Source organism: Malus domestica, chromosome 03 (genome assembly GCF_042453785.1).
Source record: "Malus domestica chromosome 03, GDT2T_hap1".
NCBI lineage: Eukaryota > Viridiplantae > Streptophyta > Magnoliopsida > Rosales > Rosaceae > Malus > Malus domestica.
In genome coordinates, this window is record NC_091663.1 from 1,160,019 (window position 1) to 1,182,167 (window position 22,149).

Below are 22,149 nucleotides of genomic sequence, written 5' to 3' on the forward strand. Positions count from 1 at the left end.
CAAATAATAAAGAATAATACTAATAAAGGGATTTCCCTAGAACCTCCTAGCTCGTGTTCGACTACCTTTATCAACACAAGTCATCCAAACTTTCTAGCACAACACCCAAATCTAAACCAATTTACAAAAGCATGAACAAATGAAAACAAACACAAGTAAACGCATATTAGCAAGCATGGAAGTGAGTAATTACAAATGATTAACTTGTGTAACATAGGCATTATTTTAGTACAACTTAATACTTCAAATAACAACACTAGTATAAAGCAAAGTAATTTAAAGAAAAACTCGGATAAGAATTGCATAATGTAGAAATATCACTCTTTTTCTATACAAAAGTTGCATATAACTGCTTTGATCAACCAAGTTTAATCTCATAATGAACGCTCAAACCCGAACCAAATGGTACCATCTTAAATGGTTTTTGGAGGCTTGTTTTGTGTACTTTAAAATCATATAATAGTGGTAGAGAACGGAGCCCTAAATTGAAAGTTATGCCAACTATAAAATGGAGTCCCAAAACTAAAAATTGAGAACTTGATGTTGTCTGGCAGCTTTGTGGCTCAAATTTGAACATAGTTTTGGTCAACCAAAACTCAACGGAATTAAGTGAAATCAAATGGGTTTTGATCATGGACATGTCTAGTTTCAATACGCATAATTTTGGATAAAAACGAACTCATAAGGACCTGGAAATCGAGAGCCAAAATAGGCTACTTGAAACATAATTTTTATCTGTAAAACAGAAGTTTCCGCAATATAGCACCATACTCTTTTAATTCAAATTACAATTTCAAGACACTTCCAAGCTGTCCAGAAATCAAGTTTAACTTCTATTTCAATGTGTTAGTTATATCATGCTTAAATCTTCCTTTCAGCCAAAGACCACAGACCCGTACTAGGTTGCATCCTCATCCCTTTCGGCTAGAACTTTGCTCCGTTCTCCATTGTGCTTTTCTGTATCATTCTTGTCAACATCTTCATCCTCATCCCCTTCACCTTGACCTGTACCGGGTTGCATCCTTTGATAACATTATCTCTCGTAATTTCAGCACCACACATTTGAAACCATCCAAAAGTAGGTTTGATGATTCTGGGAGCTCCTCCATTCGTTATCTCTGAGTTTGATTTTTATTTTTCCAAGAACAGGGAGTAGGGGGAGTTTGTGGCGAGATAGGGACTACGGTGATGATGGTTTGATGATCTGGGTTGGCCGGATAACGTGGCTTTTACGCCGGTCAGTCGTGTGTGTGTCGTATGAGGAAGGGAAGAGAGGGATGGAGTGAGAGAGTTCTGTACACCGGTCGGTCGTGTGTGTGTCGTATGAGGAAGGGAAGAGAGGGATAGAGTGAGAGAGTTATGGAGAATTCCATAAATGAATGGAAGAGACGGGAAGAAGTGACAGAGTGCCTTCCCCAAAACCCACCACAAGAAAATTAAAATCCTCTCTTTTCCTCATTTAAAATTTAATAAAATTTAATATAAATCTTCGAAAATAATATAAAATCTCGTTTATACAAATACGTAGTTTACAATAGTAAAATTCAGGAACGAGATTTCACATTATTTCCCCTTTTAATCTCTCTCCTTTTCCCTTCTTTTTTACCTGAACGGTTACGATTAAACCACGTCAACACTTAAATTGATTTTTTTTTTATATAGACAAAAAGACAAAAAATAATGTGTGAGAGGAAGAGAAGGAAGGGGATGAGATAGGAATAGGAGGGGAGAAAATCATACTCCTACTTTTTCTCTCTGTAAAGAAATATCTAATTATGGTAGATAAACTATTGTGGATTTGAAACGGCTCAATTAAGTAATATGTAATAAATTTCAAGTAAACTATGTACAACAAATCATTAGAAAATTTTGGATGTCAACCATGCATAAGGAAAACTTTGATACCTGTCAACCATGCATAATGTAATACAGGGTATAATAAAGAGCGTGTGAGTGGATAAGATTACAGTTTAATTATTATAATACCCTTATCATAAATTAATACTAGTTTACTAAATTTTAATTACTAAACTACCCTTAATTTGTAATTGAATACTATTGTACCATCATTGTTTGTCAGATACTTCTTCGTTTGTAATACTAAAATAGAAACTTACGAGTATTACTGGTACATTTGGCATCCGCTACTTCCAAATCTTGAATTTATTCCATAATCTTTAAGATTTTGTCGGTCATAATCATTATTTTAAAATCATCACGATTTGTCGTTTTCGATCACTGCTCTAAAATAGTATCTTCGTAGCCAATTACACGCCTTTTCAATACACAAAACTAAACATGATCATGGAACTCATGTTGCCAAGAAAGGTTGGTGTTAATCCGAAAGAAAAATAGAAGGAATTTTTGCATCCTTTGGGTAGTACAAAATTTCACCAACACCGTAACTGTGACTTGAAAGATTTGTGTAAGGCGTCACCGCGTAAGATTGGAATTACAGATAAAATGAGAACCCAAAACATTCGTGCAAGTCTAGGCCCAAGCTGGTGGAGCCACACAGATAAACTGTGCGAGCTTTACAAAGCCTCTCACAAAACCAAATATATGATTTAAATAGTGTTATTCACAGACTCATTTTTACTTTAGACACGTTATTTTTAATTTTTGGTCATTATATCGAATGAATTGAAGAAAATTAATGACTAAAATATCACAAGAGTGTGTGGGAAAAATAATTGTGTGAATAACATTATTTTATATTTTTGGTGTGTTGTTGTGTTACCAAACACAAGGCGACCCCTTAAATAATAATTAGAGCTATGATTTTTGAATTTTAGCTTAATTGGAACTTTGGTTTTTAAGTTAAAATGTGTGAACAGTAGACTATGAACTTGTAATAATGCGATTAATGGTCATTTTGATTAATTCTGTTATAACGTCCATCCATTTTTGCTCATTTAAGACTTTTATTTTGGTTGCAAGTTATAAAAAAATTAGCAAAAAGAATTATTGTTCTACATTATAACAAGTATTAATATTTACGTGACCAAAACTCCAATTAAGCCAAAATTTAAGGACTGCTGCTACAATTTTTTGAAATTTTTTTTTTTCACTTCGTTGAAAATATAAAAGCGAACGAACAAACGTAATAAACCTGTGCATTCATCATCATCTATCGTCTATCATCCACTGTCAAAGGAAGAATTCGGAGATTTCGATTGGTATAAAACCAAAAACCCTAATTTAAAAAAAAAAAAAAAAAAACAGAAAAAATGATGAAATGAGAGGAACATGGCTGGGGAACACGGAACGAGAACGCAACCATGGGGGACGTTAGAGGAGCTCTTGCTCGTTTGCGCCGTGAACCGCCATGGCACCCAGAGTTGGGACTCCGTCGCCTTGGAAGTCGGGGGCCGCTGCTCCGCCAAAGCGACAGCGCTCCTCACTGCTCTGAACTGTAGGGACAAGTTCGAGGACATCAAGCGGCGGTTCGTATTGGGAGACGACGACGATTCGTCCAGGAGCCTGGGCGCGATGGTTGACGAGCTGCGAAGGGTGAGGGTCGAGGAGCTCCGACGCGAGGTCCGCCGTCGCGACGTTTCGATCGTGTAAATTTCGCTGCCCTTGCGAGAGATCTGAGTGTGAGGCGTCGTCGTTTTAATGGTCTTAGATCTGAGACTCTGGTTTTTTACAGGTCGTTGGAGTTGAAGGTGAAGAGGTTGGAGGAGGAGAGGGAGCGCAGCTTGAAGGAGGACGCCGAGGCCACCCGTCCGAGCAAAGATCTCAAGCGCGGGGGAGAGGATCAACGGGATGGTTCGCCGGAGAATCTCGCCGGAAAAATGAACTCCGGCTCGGACTTCAATTCCGACGAGCGTGAGAATCGATCCTTCAACGAGTCTAATTCGACGAGCCAAAGGGGCGCGGCGGAGAAGCAGGCGGAGGGGAAAGAGGAGGAGCCCGGGCCGGAACGAAACGAACCAGATCCGATGCGGGCTAAAATCCGGTCCGAACCGGATCGCGATTGCTCTGTTAACGGCAAAGTAGCAGACGATGACGACGAAGACAATCAAAACAACAAAAACGGCGATGATACGGCGAAGGCGAGTCAACTCGACGACTCGAGCGAGTTGTGGGAATCGGGTGGCGAGTCGAAGCTGGAGGCAAAAAGAGGTCGTCGTCGTGGTGCGGTGGCGTCGAGGCAGCAGAACAGCGACGTGCAGAGCTCGGCGAGCTTGTCGAAGAGAAAACGACGTCGTGGCGGCGGAGGAGAGGGAGGAGGAGGAGGGAGCAGGAGTAGGAGTAGGAGCAGCAGCGGCGAAGAGGCCGAGGGTGACGAAGTATCTCCCGCCACCAGCAAAGGGGTTAAGCAGCTCAAGCTGGTTAAATCTGAGCCGTTGATCAAGGTCCTCAAGATCATCCGGTCTCATCGGCTCGGCTCCGTATTCGAGCGGCGGCTTCGGAGCCAGGTATTGACAAATATCCCTAAAACAAATTTTAACGTATATAATTTTAATTTTTAATCTTAAAAGTGAAAAATCTAAATTAAATAAATTATCCAAAAAGAATTTATAAAATCCGGAAAATAATTAAGACTTGAACAATGGGATTGGGAAAATAAAAAGAGGTCGTAGTTCATGGACGAAGGTGGTGAGGTCTGAGATTAGATTTAGATGTTTGGCTGTGGGCCAATTAGAACGTGACAAATCACGATGTCCAGGGTGTTTTGGTCATATGGAGAATAAAATAGGGGTTATTTGGTACTTTAAAGAGTAAGATCGAGGCAGTTTGGGATGGTACGCTGTGCTTGGTGAGAGGTTGTTACCTAGCTTGCAGTGCATGAGCGTTACGGATAGGACAAAAACTTGGTCAAGATTTTTTTTTACCCAAGAAAAAAAAAAAAAAACTATGGTCAAGGTTTTGATGAAGGGTTGGGTTACAACCATACGCCTTAGGTGGTGGGGTACTGTACGCTGTTTAAAATTGTGATAAATTTTTCAATGTGACGAGAATACGGTTAAATATATTAAGTGTTTTAATATTAGTGGTGGATACTTGACAAAAAAAATTTCTAACCACATTTAGAACCGGGCCGTATTTCAGCACAAAAAATTTCTCTAAAGTTAGGATTTAGAAGATGATTATTATTATTTTTTGACAAGTATAGTCTAAGCTACTCTATTTTATTGATGATACATACCTAGTTTGAAAACTCAACGGCTATATCATGTATATAAAAGTTTAATAAATTTTCATGACGGTTTTACATCTTACATAAAATTTGTATTGCCAAGTGATATGTACTGTTATATCATAGCCTTAATTTTATAAAAAAAAAAAAATCAAACTTGAATGTTTAGGAGATTATAAGCCGATCAATTGACCAAACCCAGCTTTAAGAGATTATTAAATCCATCCAATAGTCCAACCCAAAGGAAGCGTTACGAAGTACCAATAATGAGGGCGTGTGGCAGGGGGTGTTGGACACTTATTGGACGTGTTAGTTTTTTGAGCTTGTTTATTAGCTATTTTTTTTTAAATTGCTCTATTTTTTTTATATCTCAATTTCCGAAGTTATTTATATTTTTCCATTACATTTATTTTATATTTTTCATTACGTTTATTGGTAGTAGTAAGTAGCAAGCCCATGATCTTTCACTTGGAGTTTAGGACTAGAACAACTTGTTTGGAATAAATTCACTGCTACAGTAATATTCTGTGTTAATAATAAATGTTTTTGTATTGTTAATACAAAACTTCGTATGACATTACTCGTGCCATGCAAAGGACTAAATGGTGGTCTTTTATTTTAGAAAGTGCTCTAATTTGTCTCTTTCATAAACATTTAGGACATAAATGTAGTTGTTAGGGAAGCATCAATCTACTTCACTCGTATATAACTTATAAAAAAAATACTATTCTTACCATCTATTTGTAATATTATTTATACAATCTTTTTAATAGAGATGAGACTCGCATGTGTCGGTAAGCTTTACCTCTATAAAAAAGTGGTACAAATAAATAATAAGTGTAGCACATTCATGTTATGTATGTGAATACAATAGAAGATGGAGGTTACGTAAAAAGCAAAATGTGCAATCCATGTAATAAGAGTAGGTAGGTTAGACGTTACACAATGCATTACCATATTTTCTTTAGGGGTGTGATATTCACACATCCTATTTTACTTCTCACACACATTTTTAATTTTCGGCCGTTGGATCAGATGAATTAAAGAAGATCAACGGACATAAATTATCAAAGGATGTGTGGATAGCACACCCCTTTCTTTATTATTAATATAAAGTAATAATTTAAGACTTATTTTTGCTCACCACTTGATGGTGCTTATTATCATTATATGATCGTTAAATGAGTTTAAATTTTCAAATTTATGCTTTTATTTACTAAATATATCTCGCAGTTTAAAATCATCTTAAACAGTGATTTGGTCCGCAAAAATAATTTCTAGCATTTGTGATGTTTTTTTGGTTTCTGGTAAAAAAGTTACGAGTGCTAAATATTAATAACAAAAGCCTAAAATTTTTGTGCAGGAATCAGAAAGGTACAAAAGTTTGATTCGGCAACACATGGACCTACATATGATTCAATCCAAGCTTAACAAAGGTGTGTACACAGAGGATTGCATCCGCTTGTTCTTCCGTGACCTCCTCCTCCTTTTCAACAACGCCGTCGTCTTCTTCCGCAAGAACTCACTAGAGCACAACGCAGCTCAAGAGCTCCGCTCCATTGTGCTAAAGGAAATGAACGACCAGCTCCCGAAACCACAATCCGCAACCGAAACCGAAACCGAAAAATCGAACGTGCCCAAGATCGAAACCAAAGCTCCGAATATCGAGTCCCATGGCTCTGAGAAACCCACCAAGTCTTCCATTGTTGTGTGTGGAAAACTTGGTTCTGTCAATGCACTCTCTGATGCGAAGAATCGGAAGGGAGATAAGATCGAAGAGAAAGCGAAGGCGGCGAATGTGAAGAAGGCGGATGGTGCTGCAATTGTGAAGGTTGAGGACAAGGGAGTTAGGAAGCGGAGGACGCAAGAAAGAGGCGGGTGGAGAGGCACGAGCACGAGGGGCAGGAATGCATCGAAGCCGACGAAGCCGCATGAGTATGGTGTCAATGAACTCAGTTCACATGACGGTTTGGACGCGTTGAAAGCGGAGAAGGAGAAGAAAGAAAACGGAAGGAAGAAGCAAGGCGCGGCGAGGTTCTTGAAGCGAATGAAGCAGACTTCGAGTACCGAAGTGAAGAAGGAGAATTCGGATGGTACGGAGGAGGATAGCGAGGAGAGCGAGGACGAGAAGAAGAAGAAGAAGAAGCCGACGAGAGTAAGGAGGAAGCCGGAGGTTGAGAGGAAGGAGAGGGTGACGCGGAGTTCAACGGAAAGCGGAGGAGGGAGGGGAGGGGGAAGGAGTCAGGAGAGCAATGGGAGGGGAAGAAGAGGGGTTGGGAGGCCACCGAAGAGGCCGGAAACTTCAGCGGCTGGGGCGGGTAGCGGGAAGAGAGGGAGAGACAACGGGGAGGTGGGTCAGGTGGGGAGTGCAGGGAGGCCGAGAAAGCGTACAAGGAGGTGAATGTGAACATTGCTGTAAGCTGTAAATTATTTTTGGTGTGGTGGTTTGGGTTAATTTCTGGTCTTGCTTTGTTGCTATGCTAGGTTTTTACAGTCTTTTTTTTTTTTTTTTACCTTTTTGCCCTAGAGGTCAAAAAGAATTACGAGAGAGAGAGAGAGAGAGAGAGATTTGTTGTGAACTTGTAGAATGCTTTGGCAAGAAGCTGGGCTTTTTTACTGCAATCGGAAAGAAGCTGGGCCCAAAACCCCCGAAAACAAAGGAAGAAGTTAAAGACAATACAAAATAATAGTATTGGAAAGAGGAAGCGTAATGGGTGGCCCAACCGTGAATGCACAATTGTTCGTGGATCTAGTCGGGAGTGAACGCTTCCCTGCTCACCAAGGCAAGAGAAAACGTTACCCTAGGGGCCAGGAGGAAATTATCACTCCTATGAAAACTAAGGAGATTAGTCAATTCATATAATATTAACAATTTTCTTCCTCGATGCTCTGATAAGTTATGGGACTCTTTTTCTTGGGTTAAACGTGTGACTTATACTACTTTTAGCTTAGTGTAAACCCGTCTGACAAATTATGTTGTTAGACTTTTAAATGAGAATTATGAAACATGTTTTTAGATGATGATTGATAGTTTGACAAAAAAAAAAAAAACTATTACATTAAAAATATTTTAAAATTTTTGTTCTACAACATTATTTTGGTCTAATAGTGTACATCTGAAATTTTGTGTTCGATTTTCTCACTCTAATTCGCTCGCATCAAAAGAAGGACATCCCTAACCGTAAATAAAAGATAAAGTAAAAGAGCTGCTCAGCTGATACTTTGTATTTCTTCTTGGATTGGATCATTGAAGACGGAGGTAGAGCAGTCCTGTTTGTGAGGGACCATGAAAGAGTTACTGGGGCTTGCATCTTCTGTGCAATTTTTACTGTCACCCTTAGCGTGGGAATGGCTGCTGCTTTCAACTTCTCCCCTTTGGTTTGAGACTTGGACTTGGTCTTGGGGTTGCTTGTTAATCTTCATCCTATGTTTAATTAATCAAGTGGAACAAGGGTGAAAAAAGTAATTAAGCATCATAAAAATAAAAAAGATAAAATGAGAAAAATTCAGGTGTAAATGAGGATATTTTCTATCCCTATTTGTCACTCATCGTCTGAATAATGAGATACAAAGACAAGATTATATCCCCATTTACATATCAGAATCTTGTCAAGAAAAATTTGGGTATAACTAGGGATCTATTTCGTATTTATCTCACTTATGATATTTATGTGAGTTTAGTAGTTGAATGCATAGACGTAAATATATTCTTAGTTACGTGTAAGAATCTCGACAGACATACGTCATCGAAGTAAAAAATTTTGAATGTAATCAGAGCTATTTTAGTCTCTGTCTCACTCATCACATGAATGGTGAGAGACAAAGACGAAAATATACTCCCGGTTACATGTCAGAATCTCACACGATTTACTTCAATAAAAAAAACTTGATAAATAAATTAAAAAAAGTGTATAACACTCTTACCTTCGCCTAACCTTTATCTGCACCAGATAGAGCTTAAACTGAACATCGTCCAGGAATTGGAAATATGCATATCTCCATGTCCTCTTGAGAAGCAAAGGGCAGCAGAATCCCAAGAACCCTACAACGAAACCGAGCACAACGGATAACCCAATCCATAGACTTTCGTCGTCCAAATCCTGGCTTTTCTTATTCTCTCCATCATTCCCATTACTTGACAAGCACTTCGGAAGTGGGGGGCCGCAAAGTTTTGGGTTCCCTTCGAATGCAGAGGCGTTGAAGCTTTGTAGCTGCGTGCCGGTCGGTATTGATCCTTCAAGATTATTGTACGAGACATTGAAAGAATTCAAGAAACTAAGGCTTGCCAATGACAGTGGGATCTTTCCGGAAAAATGGTTCATGGAAAGGTCTAATTCCTCCAAGTTCTTGAGGTTGGATATTTGCTCTGGGATTTCGCCCAAAAAGTTGTTCATGTTGAGATCCAGCTTTTGTATCAGCTGCAGCTGGCCTATCTCAATGGGAATTCTCCCACTAATGCTGTTGTTCTTCAAGTCGATCACGCGAGGAAAGTAAGACAACTTGTACTGCATAAATGTTCTGTTGGTTGAGGTGTAGATAGGCAGTTCGAGAACATCATCGTCTGCTTGAGGAGAAGTTCCTTCGGATAACAACATGGGAAGTGTACAGAGTTCCCTTGGAAATTCACCCGAAATTCGATTGGCTCCCAATCCTAAAACAAAGAGCCTTGGAAGAGCCCCCAGCCAACTAGGAATCGACCCAGTGATTCTGTTAAAATTCAGAATCAAGATCCCTAGCTTCTTGAGCTTCGATAACCATTGAGGTATTTCGCCGTTGAGCCGACAGTTACTCAAATCTAGCATTTGAAGATTTTGGAACCCGTCGAAATTAGCCATTGCTTCATCACTTGGAATTTTCTCTCCATAAAAAGTTGTCGAAAGGATGAGTACCTTGAGACTTTTGCAGCGCATTAGTATCCTCATTGCCCCCGTGATGTTTGTCAATCGGCTGTAGCTGAGGGAGAGGAAAGACAAGGATTTCAGTGAAAGAATCTCGGGTTGTATCTGTCCCTCTAGATTGTTTTTGCTCACTCGAATTGCTTTCAGGGACTTGCATGAGTAAAGGGTTGTTGGCAAGAAACCGGTGAAGTTGTTATGGCCAAGATCAAGTATTGTTAGTTTGGTAAGATTGGAGAAGTTAAGGGTGGAGATGTTTCCTTCAAAAAGGTTGATTCCGAGATTCAGTTTGATAAGGTTTGTGCAGTTCATCAAGGATGGGGGCAGAGAGCCTTTTAGACTGTTAAATTGAAGGAATATGTGTTGTAATTTGGACAGCTTACCAATGTTTAAAGGGAGAAAACCGCTCAATCCGTTGGACTGGAGGTCAAGGAATGCAAGGTTGGTGAGGTTGACAATTCTTTCGCTTATGGCACCGTGTAGCGAATTGCGAGGCAACGCAATTTCTTGAAGTGTGGTAGCATTGTAGATGTCATCTGGAAGTAGTCCCGAGAGGTTGTTGTAACCAGCTCGAAACACCTGTAGTTTGGAACACGCACCTAGTCCGCGAGAAATATTGCCACTGAATCCATTGAGGGAGAAATCGAATAGTCTAATTGAGGGAGACAAATGAAGACAAATGGAGGACGGGATGGACCCCGAGAAGCTGTTGTTCGTGACGTTGAAACTAGTCACATTGGAAGCATGTCCGAAGAATAAGGATGGAATTTCTCCATGGAAGTGATTGCTGGACAAGTCAACAATCTGTACAATACTTGGAAGCTGAGAAAGTGAGAGCTCTCCAGAGAGAAGGTTATAGCTCAAATCGAGGATCTCAAGGCGATTCAAGGACAAGAAGAATCTGGCTTCGAGTGAACCATAAAGTGAGTTGTGGGAGAGATTGAGGTGTGTGAGATGGGTGAGATTTCCAAGTGATGTGGGAGAAATAATACCCCCATTGAGGCCTTTGGATGGTAACTGCAATCGCGTGATCCAAAGGTCCTGATCACAAGTGATGCCTTCCCACTGGCAACAATCAACTGAATCAGTAGTCCAGTTCAATGGAGGAGAAGACAGAGAGCGAGAGAAGGTGGTGAGAGCGCTGCGTTCGCTTGGATCGCAAGCATCATTCGTAGATATAATGGAATTGAATATGAGGAAGAAGAGGAAGAAGAGGAAGCCATGAGAGATTGAATGATCCATCTTAGGTTAAGATTCTCACAGGTTTGTTTATATATAATACGCATATAGACGGCTCGTTTGGATGTGTTTTTAAGATGACTAAAAGTGATTTTAGTAAAAATATTTTAGAACCAATCTTTAGTAAAAATGCAAGTAAATTCTGGAAAAGCACTTAAAGTGCTTCATGTAATAAGCAGAAAGCACTTAAAGTGTTTTTGGAATCTAAAAATATTTTTTCTAAAAACATTTTCAGTCATTTTAAAAACACATCCACAAGTCAAATGTGCACCATTTTGTGCCGTATAGACATCTTTTGGAAGCCATGACAGTTACGTATGAACATGGTTAAGTTGCAACTTGCAAGCTTTTCAATGGATCAATATATAATATCTGTCTGCAATTTCTCAATATCTTTGGGAAAAAGGATCATTTTCAAATCTCTTCCATCTAATCTACCAAATCAAGAGATCTGGACAATTGAAATTTGATCTAATAGTTACAAAGGGTCCTCCTAATCTACCAAATCAGAGAATCAAGACTATTGAAATTTGATCTAAAATCTACATATAAGAACCCACTTTAAAATGACTTTCCCTAATTTAGTGGATTAGAAATAAAGGATCCGAAGAGGAGATCTTTCCATCTTCAACGTAAAGGTTCTTTTATGTGTTAATCTATAGATTTGAAGAGATTTGGTTTCGTTTGATTTTGACTTTATTAGTAAACAACAAACAAAAGACTTCAACGAGTCCCACTTACAGGAATTAAATAATTTTGCATGTTGATTAAATTAACAAAGGGAAGAATGTAATTAGGTAATGGTTTGAATTCTTGTGCTCATTGTCTGAATTTCTCAGTCTCTGCTTTATAGAGACTTGAGTGATATGGGACGTCACTAACAATGGAGGGTCTAATCATGGGTTGGCAGCAACGTCATAGAAGGTTTACGGATCAGGATCATCTTCTAAGCTAAGGGTAAGGGTGAGAATCTTCTTGAGCAAGCTCATCGGATCGTTGAAATTTTATCTAACGGTTACAAACAGAAGGTCTTTCTAAAAGTAATAATAATTGTAACAGTTGGATAAATTTCAACGGCCCAATAGGTTTGCTCAGGTAGATCCTCACTTTTAGCTCAGGAGATGATCCTAGTCCGAAGGTTTACACTGACTTTTTGCTCGTGCTTTTAAAAGTGCTTTGAGTATGAAGTAGAAGCACTTTTAATAACTTTGACAAGTTTTAGATGCAATCAAGTTAAGGAAATTCAACTAAATATGATAGTTGTATGATTAAATATAGAGAGACTTTAGATGCGGTTCTAAATTATGAATATTTTTTTATTGAAACCTTGTTGGTTTTCAATTTTTGATCGAAGTCCCTGAAATTAATGTGATAATTTTTTGATCGAAGTTCTTGAAATTAATGTGATAATTTATTTATATATATATTACTATATTTTTTAAATTAAAAATTGAAGTTTATAGTTGTTTATATTAATGAGATTTTAAATAAAAAAAAATCATAATTTGTGGGATTAAAAATATTAGAATATAAATATACTATTGTGTGTGTGTGTATATATACACATGGGTACATTCTTCAAAATCACAAAAAATAAGAAGAGTAAACTGCCGATTTGCCCCCTGAACTATCACCCAACTTTCGATTTCCCTCCTAAACTTTTTAATTGGAAAATTAAGGACTTAAACTATTTTTTTTGGCCGATTTTCCCCCTGCTGCTAATTTTTCATTCATTCCATCCAAATTTTTGTTAAATGGAAGCATGTGCACAACATGTGTGAGTAGTTCGGTCGCTTCATTCTTTAAAATAATTGAAAACCTTAGATTTCTATAATATAAACCTATGCAAATATGTGTGATTCTATAACTTTTGTGTTTGAATGTCTAGTGAAGTAACGCTTTTGTTCACAAATGAGAGTTACGTGGTTTGCACATGATAAGAGTTAATGTTAATTTGGATGAAATCTATTAAAAACTAACGGTAGGAGGGAAATTGGCCAAAAAAATTAGTTTAAGTCCTTAATTTTTCAATTAAAAAGTTCAGGGGGGAAATCGAAAGTTGTGTGATAGTTCAGGGGGTAAATCGGCAGTTTACTAAAAAAAAGAAAGATACTATTAGAATATAAATATACTTTTTAGTGAATTTTTCTTGATTTAACAACATGCAAGTACTGTTACATGAAAGGAAAGGTTAGGCCATCTCCAACCGATGACTGGCTAGAGAGCTCGTTTTAGCCATCTGCCCCTCCAAGATATTAATATTTTAATGAACAGTACATGGTCATATTTGTCTCCGTCTCCAACCGAGGGCCAGAGGGCCAGATGGCTAATTTTAGCCCTATCACAAAAAACCGTCTCCAACCGAGGGCCATAAGGCCAAACATAATTTATTATTTAAAAACTATAACTTAAAATAAAATGAAACAAATTTTGTGACATAGAAGTTATAGGAAAAAATGGAATTTAAAAAAAATATGAAACAAATTTTGTAAAATAAAAGTTATAGGAAAAAATATAAGTTATATGAAAAAATTTTGTAAAAAAAATAAAATAATAAAACTGTAAAAAAAATAAAAAATTTAAATGCAACGGCTACTAACCGTTGCATTTGATTTTTTTCTTAAGAAATCATGTCGGTTAAATCCTGACCGACAGGAATACATTCATATTATTTAGTATAAATGTATTACTGTCGGTTATAATCGATAGTAATACATTTATATTAAGTAATATAATGTATTCTAACCGACAGTAATACATTTATATTAAGTAATATAATGTATTCCTGTCGGCTATAACTGACATAAATGATAAAACATTATAAAAAAAAATGGCCAGCCCCGGGCTGGCTAAATGCAGCCAGCCCTCCAGCCCTCTCCGATTTCGTGGGGCCCTCCCAGATTCCAGAGCCCTCTAGCCTAGCCCTCGGTTGGAGACGGTTTTCAGGCTATTTTCGACTCTCTAGCCCTTTGGACCCTTTGGTTGGAGATAGCCTTACTTGCTCAATTTTCTTATTTAAAATTTGAATATCTCTTGTATAAAAAGAAATAATACAGTTACACGTATTAATTACATAATGCAGCATGACGTAGACCTATAATCCGTCAACTTATTTCACGACTATATTTTTTCTTTGTCTAGACTTTGAAATTACAAATCTATAATAATCAAAATGGGGAATTCATTTGAAACTGCACTGACATCACATGCCACTTACCTAAGTTTGATTTTTCTTCTCTTATTAGTTATCAGAATGGACTCAATGGTTTACTTAAGTCATGATCAAGGTAAACTAATGGAGCATTTTGTTTATCTTTTTTGCTGGGTAAGATGCTTTATAATATGTTACAGTTACACTCATGCAGTGCAGGAAAAATGGTAGTACCTGTTGTGAATAAATTTCACGTTAATGGGAAGGACTTTGTATGATTTTATTTATAAGTAAGTTGGGTTACTCTCAGTATTGCCATTTGATTTTATGGTAGAACCTTAACTTCTTCATGATATCAGAGCAAGTTGTCCCACATGTGAAGTCAAACGGTCACACGTGCTCTACGTCACCTCGTTGTGTTGTCCACTTGTTAGGCTTGAAAATTCGTCATACATGAGGAGATGTGTTAAAAATAAGTCTCACATTGATGAAAGAAGTGACCTTGCATGATGTAACCTCAACTTCGTCAGTACCTCGAGACATCATCAAATGTAAACCAAGACATTTGTTTGCCAAAAAATTTAACAGAAGAAACTGTTACATTGTACAAGCAACATGTTTCTTCTAGCTACGTATGTTCAAGGGCAGATTTATATAGGGACCGGGGTGGTCCCAGGACCGCAAAACATCAAAGAAACGCTTATGAAGAACCTCAGAGGACCACCCTAAACCCTAGGCGAAGCTCTATGAAGGACTTGATAGGATAAATTATAGTGAATTATTAGGATAACATAGTAGATATAAGAGCCAGCATTCCCTGGGTTTTATTCACCGGAAAGCTTGAGCTGCAGAATCAACAAAATGAAGAAGGGTTGTGCTTTTTTATGTTGTCGTTTTGCATTCTTTATATCCCTTTTTTTCTAATTTGGACCCACCATCTTCTATTTAATATATTTTTCTGCCCCAATTTTCCGTTTGCCCTTTTTTTCTGGAAAATGATCATCGTCGGATCATTTTCCTAAGAATCCGGAAAATTTTGTAATCGTGTGGTCAATTTCCGTTAGGTACTATTTATATTTAATTTTAAATAATTTCTGACCGTATGATATATGATGAACGGACACAATTACGAGATTCCTCGAATCCCGGGGAAAATGATGTGGTGAGGATCCTTTTTCCTTTCTCGTGTGAGTTCTCAGAAACAAAATCATGAGGGCGTGATCGGGGCCCAAAGCGGACAATATTGTGCCACGGTGGAGGGCGGGCCCATGATGTGGTGGAGCCCAGGTCGGAATGTGACAATTTGGTATCAGAGTGATTCTGCCGTTCGGTGCAAGTGTGCCGACAAGGACGTCGGGCCCCTAAGGGAGGTGGATTGTTAGATCCCACATCGCCTAGGAGAGTGGATCCTCCATGTCTTAAATGTACATGTCTACCTTCATATAGCACGATGCTTTTTGGGAGAGCTCACTGGCTACGGGTTCCACAGGAATTCTGAAGTTAAGTGAGATCGCGCAAGAGCAATCCTAGGATGGGTGACCCATTGGGAAGTTCTCGTGTGAGTTACCAGAAATAAAACCGTGAGGGCGTGGTCGGGACCCAAAACGGACAATATCGTACTACAGCAGAGGCGCTGTATACAATATCATGCTACGATAGAAACGCTGCGTACGTTAACAAGATAATTGCAATTTAAACTTCACTGTTTGATAAAAAATAATAAAAAGGTGAACCGTTTTCTTTTGCGTATTTCCAGATTGTTTTCATGTTTCCAGCAGTGGCCAATTTGCAGGATTAAGGTGCCACTGCAACCCATTTCCTGAACAGCCTTTTCTTGCGATAGTTAAAGCTCTGCAATTTTCAGCTTCTGCTCTTGTTGGGATTCGTTCAACAACTCCGGCTTTCAAGTTTCAACCCATTCAAACTAGAAGACGCGAAAACCCAACTTACACTAGGTTTTGAATTTTTGATGAGTAGTATCAAATCGAATCAGGACCCTTTTCTTAGTTTCAATTTGTGGTTTATTTTGTTTTTTTGTTGAAAATAAAACTTCATTAATGAAAGGAAATATTAGAATTTGTGATAGATAGTTGATTTTGAAATTCAAAAGTCCCTGTTTGACAGATTGGATAGAGGATCGGATAGGACTAATTATACGGACGCGGGTGTTTGGCGTTCACTCGTACTAAATAAGCGCCGGATTAAATTAACCGGTGTGCTTATTTAGTACGATATACACCGGACTAATAAAACCAACCAAAAGGCCGGGATTATTAGTCGGCCCTCTCTCTCTCGCCTTCTCTCGGCCCCCTCTCTCTCTCTCTCTCTCTCTCTCTCTAGGCTTCTGATGTAGCCAAAAACTCGAAGCTCAAAGTCTTTTTGCGACCGCCCTGAGGATAGCAGTTTTCGAGTTCTGGATGTCAACAGTATTCTACAAGTCGGCAGACAAGGAAGTCCAACACTCTGCAAGTCAATGCTTTCCAAAATGTTGTCTAAAATTACAAGAACTTTCTTGTCTTTTACCCTGTCACATAGATGAGGTGCTCTTTCTGACATAGTACATGCCCACCTTCATATAGCATGAGGCCTTTTGGGAGCTCACTGGCTTCGGGTTCCATAGGAACTCCGAAGTTAAGCGAGATCGCGTAAGAGCAATCCCAAGATGGGTAACAATATTGTGCTACGGCGGAGGCGCTGTGTACAATATCATGCTATGATGGAGGCGCTGCGTACGTCAACAAGATAATTGCAATTTAAACTTCACTGTTTGATAAAAAATAAAAAAAAGGTGAACCATTTTCTTTTGCGTATTTCCGGATTGTTTTCATGTTTCCAGCAGTGGCCAATATGCAGGATTAAGGTGCCACTGCAACCCATTTCCTGAACAGCCTTTTCTTGCGAAAGTTAAAGCTCTGCAATTTTCAGCTTCTGCTCTTGTTGGGATTCGTTCAACAACTCCGGCTTTCAAGTTTCAACCCATTCAAACTAGAAGACGCGAAAACCCAACTTACACTAGGTTTTGAATTTTTGATGAGTAGTATCAAATCGAATCAGGACCCTTCTCTTAATTTCAATTTTGTGGTTTTTTTTTGTTTTTTTGTTGAAAATACAACTTCATTAATGAAATAAAATATTAGAATTTGTGATAGATAGTTGATTTTGAAATTCAAAAGTCTAAAGTCCAAATAAAAACAAAACCCTCCATAAACAAAGTCTAAAGTCCAAACAAAAACAAAACCCTCCATAAACAGAGTAAGACATAGTTGATTTTGAAATTGGAACCTCATCTTTTTTCAGTCATGAGGAGCTACACCTACACCAATAAGGATTGACACCATGTTGATTGGGCTTCAACACTTTTGACTATGACTCAAATGCACTTCCATAATTCACACTTGGAACAAAACGTGTTCTGCTCTGATGTTTGCAATCTCAAATGAAGCAAAGTAATCAATTGAATTAAATTATTACTTTGTCCATTTGCCTAAACTTTAAGTCCTCCTTACTCTTCAGATTGTCAATTAAACAAGAAATTAGCCCTCGAACAAGAAAATAGAAAAGAAGAAATAATTGTGGTGGGCCACATTCGTGAGATGGGTTCAACGGATTATATTAGGACAAGTTCCCAAACTTCTTTGTGAGCATGTTGGGAGTTTTGTGACTGTTGGATTTCAAAAAATTGATGGTGGATTATTTATATTAACCATTTGTATAAATAATGATGAATATAGTGATTTAATATAAGAGAGACTGATTTCGAGGGTAGACACAACAAGAAGGTCACGATTCAAGAACGTATCAGTGAGTGGACCTTTAGGTTCAACATATACACGAGTATATGATTTTCGAAAGGGTTTTTATAAAAAGGGGTTATAGTTGCACACACCTTAACTTATATTTTGCAAATCTTTTTATTTTTTTAATATTTTTTGACACACCACTAACACTTAATAGAAAATATTAAAAAATTAAAAGGGTGTGAGAAAAATAATTTTGGGATGTGTTAATATAATCTCTCTTTTATGAAATATCGTGTTATCATGTCAATGTTACAGCCCGTCCCGGAATTTTTAATTCCGAGGACTTGAAAAGATGAAAATGCCCTTAAACGGGACTAAGGAGTGAAAATTTAACAATTTGGATTGAGTTGGACACGTGGGATCCCCACATCCCTCAAAACCTTCCCCAATTCCCGTACCTTGTCTCTCTCTCTCTCTTCCCTCACGACTCTCTCTCACTCTCAGTTCTCTCTCTCTTCCTCTCCGACGCTCAACCTCACCCAAAACCACCTAAAACATAAACAAACGTCCAAGATAAGACCACATTTGGACTCCTGGAACTTCCACGATCACGTAGACACCAATTTCAGGTAAGTTTTACTTCGGAAAACCTAGATTCTAAACTCCCCGTGGAAGAGCACTGTTCATCATCTTTTAAATGACTACGTTTTAGGCTAAAACAAGATCACAGCGAGCTTAGTGAGGTCCCAAGGAAGCTCGGAGTGCTTCGTTGGAAGTTTTTGGACGTAAGAACACGGAGATCGACAAGTTCAAAGTTTGGCCGGAGCTTTCGAGGCATTTTCCGGCGAATCACCGGCGAGTTAGGCGTCGAGGTAGGTATCTCTTCGTCTCGTCAAGTACTACAACTTTCCTTTTTGTTTCACTCAATTTCGTTGAGTATTGAAGAAGTTATACTCATTTGAAAAATACCCAGTTTCCGGCGACCTCCGAGGCTTTCGAGGCAGTTTTCGGATAAACCACGGCGAACTAGGTGTTGTGCAAGGTACCATTCTCTTTGTCTCTTCAAGGGCTACAACTTTCGTTTTTGAATCACTTGATTTCGTTGAGAAATGACAAAGTTATGGCAATTTGAAAAACTGCCCAGAAAACGGCCGCCGGAAAAACCAGTCCGGCGACCCAAGGAAGAAGAAGGTGCTACAGTAAAAATAAAAAATAAAAATAAAATTATTTTAAAAATATGTCGACGTCCGTGACGTCGAGTAGATCACTGTGGTATATTCATATACCTAAATTGAACACCGTATGAGAAAGTTATTGAGGATTGTTGGTTAGGTGTTCGAATAACGTTTTATAGTTTTGGTGAAAATGTGAATTGATGATCCGACCGTTGGATCGTCACCAAACTTTGATACGTTGTAATACGTAATATTTAAGGACTATTGGAACTTACGGATTGGGAATCCGAGTTACGGATCTTCCGGAATTGGAATTGTAAGTCCATAAAATAAAATGTTAACCGTCACTTAGTTTTGGAAATTGACGGAGATCCGACCGTTGGATGGTAATGAAATTTTAGGATGTTGTCCTAGAGATATATTGTGGACCTCTGGAAGTTATGGATTTAAAATCTGAGTGGCAGATCTTCCGGATCGATCTACGTAGTGACGTATTTTATATAAGTTATATATTCTATCGATATGAATTCTGAGGTTGGATTTGATTACTGTTCTAGGCGGCGATCGTCATGACGCCTTGATGTGTGGTGCTAGGGAGTTGAACTCCAGGTGAGTGGGCAGTTTTGTTTTCCGTATACATATATACTTTCCGTTTTCCCAGAAATTGAAAATGCATGAAATTATACTTTTAATGAAAATGTATAAAAGTATATGAGATATATTAGTTGAAATGCCATGCATAGAAGTATATGAAAAGTAGATAGAAATGTGAATCGAATTGCCATGCATGAAATGATATGAAAAGTATGAATTGAGATATGATGCATATATATGAAATGGTGCTGTGGACGCACAGGTGAGTATCAGGTGAGTATTATTACTGTTATAATGATGTTGAGATATGTTGAGCTCATAAACTGCACCTTGGTATTAGTGTTTATTATTATTATTCACCGCATCGTATGCTCACCTTGGATCCAAGTAGATGCTAGTCGTACAGACCACCGGGGGTGGTTCCGACATGCCAGTCGTACAGACCATTAGAGGGGTTCCGACTGGTAGGTGACCTTAGATTATGTGCACAGATGATTGATGAGAAAAGCACTAGAGCATATTATTACACCATTAAGTCGTACAGATTACATTAGGTAATTCCGACTTATGTGCAGTGTAGTGCCGTACAGGTCATACTAGGTGACTCCGGCATGGCCGTACAGGTCACAGTTGGTGACTCCGGTTAGATGATATTTTGAGCTCTAGATTCAACCGTACAGGACCATTGTAGGGTCTCCGGTTGATTATTTTCTTTCACCTGATTTATGTTGATGCATTCATATTATACTGTTGAATTTAGACATGGCATGGCATATTTGTACTGAAAAATGTTGAGTTAATGAATTGAAGTATTGAGAATATATATGTATATTTATATTTTACATTTCTGGGAAAGTATACAGGTTTTACGGAGAGGGGTTACAACGTTTTGAGAAATGTTTGGATTTGAAAAGATTTGTTTTACTGACCCACTCAATTTTGGTTTTGCACCCCTCCAGGTTCAGGAATCACAAAGGTGTGGTGATTACGAGGAATTCGACGGTGTTCTGACAGAATGGACCATTAGGACGCACCTTCGGGTGTATTCACTTTGAAGTTGTATAATTAAAGCTTCCGTACTGTGCAAATGGTTACGTCACTCTCACGTGACGGCCAGCATGCCCTCCTTCGGGACGGGGTGTGTCAGTCAATGTTTTACTTAGCGAATGAAAATATTTTATATATTGAAGACGTTATGATTTATGTGTTTTGTGAACATTATTATGGCATGATCATACATTTTTATTATCTCATCATGTATGTTAAACTGATGTCTATAGTACTGTCTGGGATCATGACCAACTTCATATGTATGTTCATATTGCACGTTGGATTTATGTAGTTCCAACATGTACTATTTGCATTTAGCTTTCAAGAGTAAAGTGTGATGTGCCTTGCACCAACTTCAAGTAATCACATGTATTTCAAGTAATCACATGTATTTGTACTTGAGCATAGATTTATTCACCCATCTTGTTCATGTTAGAGTATCCTCCCTTGCACGAGCTCGTTGGTCTGCATTTTTTATGAGAATATTATATTATACTTGTTATATTTAAGATTTATTGTGATATAAATGTATTATTCAATTTCGTTTTTGACGAGAATCGAATTTAAAACATATCACATCATGTGAACAGTAATATACTATTGGAGAAATAAATAACAACAGTGTGGTTGATTCCGAGATAAAGTTTGATAAAGTTTGTGCAGTTCATCAAAGATGGGGGCAGAGAGCCTTTTAGACTGTTAAATTGAAGGAACATGTGTTGTAATTTGGATAGCTTACCAATGTTTACAGGGAGAAAACCGTTAAATCCGTTGGACCGGAGGTCAAGGAATGCAAGGTTGGTGTGGTTGACAATTCTTTCATTTATGGCACCGTGTAGCGAATTGCGAGGCAACACAATTTCTTGAAGTGTGGTAGCATTGTAGATGTAATCTGGAAGTAGTCCCGAAGGGTTGTTGTAACCAGCGCGAAACACCTGTAGTTTGGAACATACACCTAGTCCTCGAGAAATGTTGCCACTGAATTTATTGAGGGAGAAATTGAATAGTCTAATCGAGGGAGACAAATAAAGACAAATGGAGGACGGGATGGATCCCGAGAAGCTGTTGTTCGTGACATTGAAACTAGTCAAATTTGAAGCATGTCCAAAGAATAAGGATGGAATTTCTCTGTGCAAGTGATTGCTGGACAAACAACAAT

The 22,149-nt window shown here is 38.3% G+C and overlaps 2 protein-coding genes and 1 long non-coding RNA gene across 3 annotated transcripts; 2 read left to right on the forward strand and 1 right to left on the reverse strand.

Moving 5' to 3' along the window:
- Positions 1 to 3,113: 3,113 nt before the first annotated feature.
- On the forward strand, positions 3,114 to 7,845 carry LOC103418669 (DEK domain-containing chromatin-associated protein 4-like). The gene is made up of 3 exons (XM_008356772.4): positions 3,114 to 3,566; positions 3,653 to 4,424; positions 6,510 to 7,845. The coding sequence occupies exons 1-3, from the start codon at positions 3,250 to 3,252 to the stop codon at positions 7,545 to 7,547; spliced, it is 2,127 nt and encodes a 708-aa protein (XP_008354994.3). The 5' UTR covers positions 3,114 to 3,249; the 3' UTR covers positions 7,548 to 7,845.
- A 340-nt stretch (positions 7,846 to 8,185) lies between these two features.
- On the reverse strand, positions 8,186 to 11,283 carry LOC103416224 (receptor-like protein 2). Its single transcript, XM_029099315.2, has 2 exons — positions 9,071 to 11,283; positions 8,186 to 8,570 (listed from the first exon to the last, which is right to left on the reverse strand). Exons 1-2 carry the CDS (start codon positions 11,281 to 11,283, stop codon positions 8,357 to 8,359), a joined length of 2,427 nt encoding a protein of 808 aa, XP_028955148.2. The 3' UTR covers positions 8,186 to 8,356.
- Positions 11,284 to 18,588: 7,305 nt separating this feature from the next.
- Positions 18,589 to 21,143, forward strand: LOC139194360 (uncharacterized). Its single transcript, XR_011579089.1, has 5 exons — positions 18,589 to 18,800; positions 18,884 to 19,043; positions 19,145 to 19,213; positions 19,904 to 19,955; positions 20,900 to 21,143. It is a non-coding gene; the product is annotated as an uncharacterized lncRNA (long non-coding RNA).
- The last annotated feature ends 1,006 nt before the right edge of the window (positions 21,144 to 22,149 follow it).

Excerpts from the sequence above, each read along its gene's own strand:
- LOC103418669 (XM_008356772.4), top strand. The coding sequence starts at position 3,250 with ATGGCTGGGGAACACGGAACGAGAACGCAACCATGGGGGACGTTAGAG. Across the intron at positions 3,567-3,652 it reads CGTCGCGACGTTTCGATCGT|GTCGTTGGAGTTGAAGGTGA; the intron begins GTAAATTTCGCT and ends GGTTTTTTACAG. Across the intron at positions 4,425-6,509 it reads AGCGGCGGCTTCGGAGCCAG|GAATCAGAAAGGTACAAAAG; the intron begins GTATTGACAAAT and ends ATTTTTGTGCAG.
- LOC103416224 (XM_029099315.2), bottom strand. The coding sequence starts at position 11,283 with ATGGATCATTCAATCTCTCATGGCTTCCTCTTCTTCCTCTTCTTCCTC. Across the intron at positions 8,571-9,070 it reads CAGATAAAGGTTAGGCGAAG|GATGAAGATTAACAAGCAAC; the intron begins GTAAGAGTGTTA and ends AATTAAACATAG.